Source organism: Sinocyclocheilus grahami, unplaced genomic scaffold (assembly GCF_001515645.1).
Source record: "Sinocyclocheilus grahami isolate Dianchi unplaced genomic scaffold, SAMN03320097.WGS_v1.1 scaffold2356.1, whole genome shotgun sequence".
NCBI lineage: Eukaryota > Metazoa > Chordata > Actinopteri > Cypriniformes > Cyprinidae > Sinocyclocheilus > Sinocyclocheilus grahami.
Genome location: NW_015507535.1, coordinates 8841 through 19075, shown reverse-complemented (window position 1 = coordinate 19075; position 10235 = coordinate 8841). Strand labels below are relative to the sequence as shown.

General features: G+C 35.5%; 1 protein-coding gene across 2 annotated transcripts; it reads right to left on the bottom strand.

The window, feature by feature from the left end:
* Positions 1 to 750: 750 nt before the first annotated feature.
* Positions 751 to 5995, bottom strand: LOC107574829 (interferon regulatory factor 8-like). Of its 2 annotated transcripts, XM_016261266.1 has the most exons (8): positions 5708 to 5995; positions 4896 to 5079; positions 4589 to 4677; positions 3689 to 3797; positions 3328 to 3369; positions 2358 to 2744; positions 1964 to 2079; positions 751 to 1605 (listed from the first exon to the last, which is right to left on the bottom strand). In XM_016261266.1, the coding sequence occupies exons 1-8, from the start codon at positions 5873 to 5875 to the stop codon at positions 1414 to 1416; spliced, it is 1287 nt and encodes a 428-aa protein (XP_016116752.1). In that variant the 5' UTR covers positions 5876 to 5995; the 3' UTR covers positions 751 to 1413. The 2 variants fall into 2 exon arrangements, with proteins under 2 accessions (XP_016116752.1, XP_016116753.1); XM_016261267.1 differs by lacking the exons at positions 3689 to 3797; positions 4589 to 4677 and having other exon boundaries at positions 752 to 1605.
* Between the last annotated feature and the right edge of the window lie 4240 nt (positions 5996 to 10235).

The window sequence follows — 10235 nt, the reverse complement described above, 5'->3', positions numbered from 1 at the left end:
GCATCAGAAACCGGTAACATGTTTCGTAGCTTGGCAATGATTCTAAGATGGAAAAATGCTGTTTTTGTAATTAGAAGGGCTTTATTGGTCTATTAAGATTTTGCTTATATATATATATTTATATAATATGTTTCAGTCATGACTTTTTCGGTAGTGACAATTTTATGGGATAACACCAAAAAGAAGAAAAAAGATGTCACTACCGAAACTCCACCAAATGTTTTGGTAGTGGAAATTTTTGATAATTTTGAACCTAACTCGAAGCTGCTAATCAGCACATGGTTAGCTAGCACAGTTCTGGACAGTGGTACACATATAAAAACTAAATGTTATGGAATAACTTTCAAAAAACTTGTGCTTAATTGCAGAAAAAAAGGTGTTTAGTAGTTAAGTTCCTTAAAATTACAGATTTTTCAGACTATTGAACACATTTACCTCAAAGTGATAGGGCCTATCTACTCACCACGTAGCTACAAGAGAGAGGGGGGCACAGGCATATTTCCTGATCATAAATTTTGTGGTGTAGTTAAAATCAGTCTCAGCCAATGGGCTAAAACATACCGTTTCGGTAGTGACATGAAAAATGTGGGACACATTGTTTTTTTTTTTTTTTTACATAAAGTTTTATAATTTGCAAAGAAGTGAAGTTTTTTTAACTTCACATTTTAAAAGAATCAATAAGATGCATTTAAAAATAACAATGGAAAGAAATACAAAAATTATTTCAATATCATTTTCCTTAGTTGAAATTTAGGGGTACAATTGAAAGATCCCAATAAATTATGATTTTATATATATTAAGCTTACTAATAGATAATAGACGGATCTTAGTAAACATCTAAGATTTAAATACTTAAATGCTTTTTAAATGTGTTTTTGAATGTGGGACAGCAGTTTTAACCAGTTCTGTAGAATGGACCATATGGTTGGTCTCAGAACATAAAAATCAATAGCCAGACAACCTGCTTATTTAAAATGTCTTTAATTATTCATAGATTTCTCATTTGATATTTAGTCTCCACCCAACTCAGAATTGCAGTTATTAAAATAAAGAATATCAAAATAAGGATAGTAAAACCTATCAACTTGACAGTGAATAGTAAAAAAAATAACAGATAAAGTTAAATGTTTATCAATGTTTTGGCCCAAAAAAAAAACATTCTGGAAACACTAAAATATACACAAAGACAAAGAAATTTAATTTCCTCTAACAAATGAGTACATCATCCCTGAGAACATTGCAAACCTTCTGTCGGATACTATTTTCTGCCCTGAGAGAACAGGATGCTATACAGACAGACGGCACACCTAAAAGTCAATCATTTTTTATGTAATAAAATTGTAAAGGCATCACTTTGGGTCAACATATGAACTAACTCATTCTTTGAGACATAGCTGGCTCAGATATCTGCCTCAGACTGGAATTGGCAGGTTGTCCCTGAAACAGGAAGCTCGTTGGGGAACTGGGTAGCTGCATAGATCCTGATATATTCGAGCCATCTGATCACCGGCCATGTCATCTGAGATTTCCAGATTCCCGCTGCTGTACTGGGATCGCCGGGCGGTCACTGCATCCACCAACTGCTGGCAGTTCAATGCTGTGATCTGTTTGGACAAAGAATTAGGTTATTGCTATGTTTCATAATATCTTCAATTCAGGTTATTAAGAAGATAAACAGAAAAAAATATGAAAAGATTCTGCAGCAAAAAAAGCTACTTTTATTGTCTATGAGTAAACTAACAAATGTAATTCATATTAAGAAAGTCTCCATTTTCAATGTTTACAACAAGGTTCAATTGGTTAATGCATTAGTGTGAAAATCTATTTACAGCATTAATTAATCTAGGTTAATGTGCTTTTAGAAATCTACCATGGTTTATTCATGTTCATTCATACTACATTAAATGTCAATTTATACAACTAACAATCTATTATGAATATAATGTAATTTATAATAATTACCTGCACAATGATTAATTTGCTCTTGACAGTGCTGAAATCATTAAACTCTTCCCCAAAACAGAGTGTGACAGTGGGCTCCAGAGACTGATATTGACCCTCCTGATATAACTGCAGCACTGAAGGAAAAAAAAAAGTTATTTGTGATATAAATCTTATCCATTGATCCAATTAGTACATAACTAATGAATCAGGTCAATTGCATTTCAAAAATAGTTAAATAAATAAACTGATGCTGATAATGTTATTAATGACCTTTAAGTACCTTATATACTGACACACTTGATTTTATTAGTAAAATGCAATTGGGAACTGTATTTCAGCAGTCTTGAACTGAAACAGACTTTCACAAAAAGAATTCTGGAGTTATAATATATCTGGGAAGAAGTTTGTTTACCTTGCAGGAACCTGGCAGTGTCAAAGATCTTCACCACAGCATCTCGCTCCAGTTTACAGGGGTTGGGGTTATACTGAGGGTCCTGGCCACTCCAGAACACTCTGCTCTGGCACAGACGCTTGATAAAAATGCCCTCTCTGTTAGCACGCAGCAGTATGCCACGCTCCAAATGACTGAAAAGTTTAAGGGTGATGTGACGCTGACGCTCGTTCTCAATGAGATCAGCAGATGGGAAGCGGATATTCTGAAGGCTGTCTGGTCCATACAAGAAGCCGCTAGCCAGAGGGGGCTGGCAGGGGGAGATACGGCAGCCCTCTGGATGAGTGGTAACCGTGCTGCCCACCAGCCGACCTCCATAGTAGAAACAAATCATCATCTGAGAGAATGCTGGAGACAGGGAGAAATGTGTGCTTAACTGTACCATGCATGCAAAAGTGAAACAATTAATGATGTAAAACAGGGTTCCAGGGTGTTCCATGACTTTTCCAGTCAACTATAGACCAGCTCAATGCAAATGACTGTAAATGATGTGATTAATTAATAATATCATTATATATATAATGATATTATTCATTAATCACATAATTTACAGTCATTTGCATTGAGCTGGTCTCTGCCCTTCTACCTGATACCATGTACCACTATATGTCATAAAGCTTAATGTATATACACATATTTTATATTTATTTATATACTTTTTTATTTGCACTTCTGGTTAGATGCTAACTGCATTTAATTGTCTCTGCACTTGTCTCTGTACTCTGCACAATGACAATAATGTTGAATCTAATCTAATCTAAACATGCCAAAATAATTCTGCCATGGGCTCTTTGGGTACGGAGACTATGAGATGCGATTAAAAACAGAAAACAAAAAGTCCTGAACAAATGTACTAATATGAGTTTATAAAAAATAAATAAATTCACAACACAACAGAATCTACAACTCACATACAACAGAAATGGCATACCAGCATTGAATGTACCTGCAGGATCTTGATGAACAACAGCAGCTGTGAATATTCATAAAACACATAAACATGAACACAAAATGTAATTTACAAAATATCAGTACCTACCACTACAACAAGAAAGAAAGAAAGAAAGGGTGCAACACAAAACACTAAGTCAGCAACTCTGACGGAAGTTAGTCAATCTCACACTGGCCGTGTAGCACATAAATTTGCAGCCAAATTATTTTTACATTTTCCATGTAATATTTTGAAAACAGTTTTCATGCACACGTTTAAGAAACCAAGAAAGTACTCATGTAAAAATTACTTTTATTTTCTTAAATATTCTTAAAATATTAAAAGTCACAAACAGTTGTACCATTGTGAGATCCCTGCTGCCACCATTCCTGCACTGATGGCATGTTACTGCCTTCATCAAGGGGAGAATGACTACGCTTCAGGATGCCCATGTATTCATCATTTGGAGACTGTACATACAGATTATGTAGAAATAATAAACCATGAGTCAATTATTGCCACAATCCACACTAAATCTTTATTCCCCTCAATACCTTCATCATTCACCATTCTGAGGGAAAACTGAGTAGTTAAAGGGATAGTTCACCCAAAAATTTAAATTCTGTAATTAATTACCCTCATGTCGTTCCAAACCGGTGTCCTTTTTTTAATTAAAATTTTTAATTAAAATTTTACGAAGCTACGATAATACGTTTTGTGTGCAAAGAAAACAATAATAACATAATTTATTCAGCAATTCTTCTTCCCAAGTTACCGTCTTTCACCATTTTGGAGAGTACCCCAGAACGTAATCAACGTAGTTTACGTTCAGTAGACAGCGCGCACATGCTGAACGTAAACAACACTGATTAACGTTGATAACATTCTGGGGTACTCTCCAAAAGGGTGGAAGACAGTAACTTGGGGGAGTATTAATAAATTGCTTAATAAGCTATGTTATTATTGTTTTCTTTGCGCACAAAAAGTATTCTCGTAGCTTCGTAAAATTACGGGTGAACCCCTGATGTCACATGGACTATTTTACCGATGTCCTTGCTACGTTTTTGTGTGTTGATCATGGTAATATCCTTGCTGTCTATGGAGTGTCAGAGAGCTCTCAGATTCCATTAAAAATATCTTAATTTGTGTTCCAAAGATAAATGAAAAAATGAAGGTCTTACGTGTTTGAAACAACATGAGGGTGACAGGATTTTCATTTTTAGGTGAACTAACCCTTTAACAGGTGGATAAATGGCAATACCTCTTTAAGAAGTTCATCCAGGTTTGGTGAGCAGCCCTTTTCAGTATCAGTGGTGCAGCCAGAAAGGGCAGAGACTGTGACTTTACCCACTACAAAATAAAATATACAGCCACTAATTAACTTAATTTGTAAAGACATTACATAATATGACATAATGTACATAATATTACATAACATTTAGTTAAAAATTAAATGGGCATTTTGTAGAGTCCCTGAACTTCTATTAATGCATATCTGCATAAGAATTTGCCTCTGTGCTATTTCTAATGTTTCTTGGAAAAGTAAAAAAAACAAAGCAAACACGTACACTTCTGTTCCTCCTCTGGCACAATCCGGTACACTTTGTAAGGCTCAGAGATGTCAAGCTGGGATCGGTCAGTAACTTCCTCAAAATCTGGGCTCTTGTTGAGTGCACAGCGCAATCTGGTCTTCCATGTCGCTGGTTCAGCTTTATCCCCCTCCTTAAACTTCCCTTTAAATATCGCCCACGCCTGTGAAAACAAATGCTTAGTCAGATATCACCACAACATCTGAATTGCTTTCAAAAAATTTACTTGTAAAGTAACTGAGGGGCTGAATACAGTGGACATTTCATTGTATTTTAGAACAGACAAACAGTTGCAGGACATCATTAATGTAACAATATAAAATATAATTTAGTTAAAAAAATTAATTTAGCAATAAATTATACTATAATTATAATAATTTTTACTTTAGTTATGTTTTAGTTAGAAATTCTAACTAAACAATTACTAATTACTGGATAATTACTGTAAAAATAAGTATGCATGAGGGTGAAAGTCAGCAATGTCAAACTGTGACAAAATCTCAACAGAGATAACTGTCCATTAGTTCATTTTAACATAATTTAAAATAAAGCATTGCACATTTAGATGTTATGTTTGTGTCAAATTTAGCGTATCATTTGCCATTGTCTAAATAAATTATCTAAATAACCAGAATCTTATCATCTACATATTACAAAATCTACATACTTTTATCAAACAGCGACAACAACAAAACTATTAGTAGTAGTAGTAATAATAATAGTAAGTTAATAGTAACAGCAGCAGCACTTTATATAGACTAAATTATAATTTATAATAAAAGAATGCTTACTTTGAAGATAGACGCATCCACCTCCTGGTTGTAGTCTTGTTTTCCTGCATGTTTCCAGGGGATTCTGAACATGGTGCGGTTCTCATCCTCCCATAGCAGTCCATTATAGATGTTACTGTCGATCTGTTCTATAAGCCACTGTTTTAGTCTGCGACCACCCGGATTCATCTTTTACACTCTTACTTAATTCTAAAGTCGTTACAGCGGGCTGATGAGGAATATGTAATTTACATTCACAACCATCCACGCCGCTTTATTTATAAAAGACACCCGCTCAAGTGAGGAACAGAGAATGTCATGACAAAGGATTGGCCAGCGCAACACCGAGGCGTCCAATCAGTATGCCTTAGGGCTGGTGACGTATGAATATGTAAATTTGATTCTACGAAGCGGAGGCATTTACAAGAAATCTCTATCCAGCTCTGGAGGTGTGTGAAGTGATCTGAAGGGAAAGAGGGGAAAGGCACTTTACAAATTCATACTGTTTATGTCTGAACCAAATTCATTCAACTCTCCTGAATATCCCACTGATGGGGTCATGAGATACATGAGATGGATCTTATTCAGATATACTGTACATAAACTGTAATCCATTCTGCTCATGAAACATAATTATATCATAAAACAGTTAACATTATTTCTAAATTAGATACTTTTTTAAAAAATGTATCTTTACATGTAACTATCACAAACACTGACTTAAATGATGGATGTTCATCATTGGAGCATTTATAGATTTACATTTAATAATGACTGGCGAAATAAAGCCTGATTGTGGTTGCATGTTCTGAAATGGTTAACATCCCATGTCACAGCCACGTCTAATCTGTTGTCAGGAAGTTTAAAGATCATGTGGAAACCATAAAAAGCAGATCTTGGAAAGGTAAGGTTGCATGCTGGTGGTGTGTTTGAGGATATGAGCACAGGTAGTGGTCATCGTGAAGGAGTTCTCCCTTTAAGACAATGTGAGAGGAAGTTAAGCATGACAGGACTCAAATCAAAACAAGTCATTCTTACTGGTTCAACAGAGTGAAGTAAGGGTGGGCAATACTCTAGTTAAACTGTATGCTAATACACTCCATATATAAATCAATATACTTTATGTATGTATGTATGTATTTATAACCTGGTCTTTGGGAATTAAAATCATTGTGATATCCACTATGTTGCTTAACTGTGTATGGTTTGCAAATCATCATGTAAATATTGTGCAGAACAGTGAAGAACTGTGAAAAGGAACAAAAGCTGATACTGCAGTGGCAGCAAGGGAATAATACAACATTTATATATGTGTGTTTCTTAATAAAGAAGTTAATTTGTTGTTGTTATAGCTAAAGCAGATTAATCACTTTAATTTTTAAGGCATCCCACATTAACATAATAGTAATAGGCAAACATAAGCTGTGGTTTAATTGTCCCATGGTTGCAATAAAATATCTAACAAACCGTTTTATTTATTATTTACTTTAAATTGAGAAAAAAAGTTCATGCAGGAGGTATGTAAATACAGTACATAGGAAGCATAAGTCAAAAAGCATAAATCATTAAATAGCAGTCCAAATATTGCATTCAATAAGGTTACTTTAGTGTTGTAGTGCATTTTTCACTGATAAATTATATATGCCATTACTGCCAAAGCTAAAAGATCCAAATGCTCTTTGGAAAAGAGCAAAATTTCATTAAAAAAAAAACACATTATGTGTGCAACTCAAGCTAACAGATTCAAGCAGCTTAAATGTGGGGTAAACAATTTTTCAAAATCGCTTTAGAAAAGTTTCGGGCCGACTAGCAAAACGAACTTGTAGCCAGTAAGCAGTAAGAGGCGTGTCTACTCATGATGTGGAGGAGAGAGCGTTCAGTGCACAGGACGGACATTAGCGAGCCGAGCGACAGAAAGATAGAGATGGTGGATAAAAAACAAAAGAGGAAAACGTCTGCGGAACAAAAGAAGGCTTAAGCTTTAAGGCAATAAGGCAAGAAGTAGGACCCGTGTAAATATCGGATCAGCTTTCCAGCGCTGGAGAGAACTCAAGGAGCGGAAGGCCTGCGATCGGACGCCGAGGTTGCTTTGTTTCTTCTCGATAGGTGAGTAACACCGTGTCTGCGTCGCAACAGCTAAAGTCTGTCTAGTACACTGGACGCGACAAAGCAACCGTTGAAAATCATTTGAAATTTGTGTCATGAATAGAATGCAGCAGCAGTTTTCTGTCGGGAATTTGTCGTGTCGTGTCGTGCCACGCCACATCCAATGTAGACCATAGATATGTATATATATCTATGGTGTAGACAGCATCACTGATTATAATGAGTTCCATAGTATTTTGTCGCGCTGCGCATCACTCGCGTCCGGTGTAGAAACGGTGTAACATTGGTTTTGCTTTGTTTCACAGAACTATTCGTTGCCTGGGTTGTAGGGCTATGCCGGTATCAAATTTTCATGTTGCGATTAATTGCTAATGCTTTTATTACGGTATACGGTATTATCACAGTATTGAAATTAAGTAAAAAAAAAGTGCTGTCATAATACAGTATAACAGGTTTAATAACTTTTTTCTTATAACAAAAATAACTGAACATTTAAATGCAATAAAGCAATACAGAAAAATTTATAAAGTTAAAAGTTTTACACAGATTAAAGTGCAAAAGAACTATAAAGACCAATAGGTATCACTTTACAATCAGACCTCATTAGTTAACCTTAGTTAATGCATTAACATTCACAATGAGCAATAGCTACATTTGCTACAGAAGTTATTAATCTTTGTTTAAAAATACTAGTCTTAGTTCATGTTAGCTCATTAAACACCACAGCAGCAACTCTCAATTTTAACATCCAGTTATTAAATACTGAAATACCTAAGATTAATGAATGTTCAGAAGAATTTTTCAGTGGCAGTTTATGTTAACTAATGAATTAACTAATGTTAACTAATGAAGCCCTAATGTAAAGTGTCACCGAACAATAAAGAATCAAAACAATTTCAAACAATATCTAGGGCATGTTGTAGTTTAAAATGTAAAAAAAGTTTGAAAATAAATAGCCTATTAAGTCTAAATATTATATATAAGTAATATATACATCAGAGTGCGCACGCGTCTTTCACGCAGCATACAGCGGTGTTGTGCATTTTGACCAGTTTATGGGAAAAGTATTCTTAAAATGCATTCAAAATTCGGAATAATTTGTAATATATAATTATTCACGGTATTTAGAAGTGCCCACGATAACAATATCGTGCATATTCATTACCGTGATATATCGCATTACCGAATACCGGCACAAGTCTACTGGGTTGCGTAGGTATGTGTGGGGCGGAGCTATCAAAATAGGGGTGAGACCCTTTTGGGGTAGGGGCGTGTTTGTTTTGGTGATTTCAAATGTCAACATTGGCTACCAGAAATTGCTTACCCCACCTTTAAGGGAGTTAATGAAAATTACTCTTTGAATCACTGTGCTTCATAAACTCAAGATGAATATAAACACTTCTGAGTGCTCACATCAGCATGACTATAATATAAAGGGTGACTGCTCTGCAATCTTTCATGTGAAATGAACTACACATGTCAGATTGCCTCACATGCCATTACAGTCCAGCTAGGGTTAAAGCAGGTGGTAAAGCAGAAACGGACATCAGGGCCGCTTTCATCTTATGCCTCCTGATGCACTGTACTGGTTATAGGATAGAGGATAGATATGAGATCCATGGCTCATCAACTCTGGATAATTTGGTCTCCCTGTTGCTGCTGTTCTATGTATAGACTCAGTAAAGCTTTGACTTGTTCCAGGTCTTTAAAGGGGCTGGGTCTGTAGCTGGTCCGCAATCATGCCCGGTACTAAAAGAGAGAGAGAAAACATGTGTTCAGTGCAAGCAAGCATTTATATAACCTTTTCCATCATCAAAACCAGAACAAATTGAAGGTTGTGGTATGACTCAGAGACAACAGAGCTTAATAGTATAGTTTCAGTTGCTGTGCATGGTTTGATGCAGAGACAATAGGAAATAATAACATTTTATGTCATTTTTATTATGCCGTTCTGTATGCTATGTTTTCCCTATGCATAACTGAAATTGTGTTGTCAGAAGCCATTCTCTGTTGTACTGGTGAGATCTTAGTGACTCAATCGCATTTCTTCACATAAATAAAAGCCGAAATGTTGAGTGACTATCTTTAATCTGCTCATTAAAAGGACAGCCCCATGTAAACACGTGCTGGATGCTATTATAGGCTTTTCTGGAAACTCTTAAGACTCACAAGAAATTAATTTGTTAGAAATCAGTTTCACTTTTGATCACAGTGCCCTGAGCCAATGTCAAACAAATGTTCTTTGACCAAACCAGAATCATACACCGATCATTAAGTGAATGGTGTTAGAATTTTCCTATGAATCCCATCAGGGGGTTTCTTCTGGGAATGGCATCGCTGTGTTTAAATAAAAAACCTGACCTCTGCCTTAGTAATCCTATTCTCACATCATCCACGTATCATCAGCAGGTTATTTTCCACAGAAAAAAATAACATATGCTAG

Bases quoted from the DNA above. Each gene is read 5' to 3' on its own strand.
- LOC107574829 (XM_016261266.1), bottom strand. From the start codon at position 5,875: ATGAATCCGGGTGGTCGCAGACTAAAACAGTGGCTTATAGAACAGATC. The intron at 3,798-4,588 runs GTATTGCCATTT...CTGTATGTACAG, and splicing joins TGGATGAACTTCTTAAAGAG to TCTCCAAATGATGAATACAT. The intron at 1,606-1,963 runs GTAATTATTATA...TTGTCCAAACAG, and splicing joins GCAAATTAATCATTGTGCAG to ATCACAGCATTGAACTGCCA.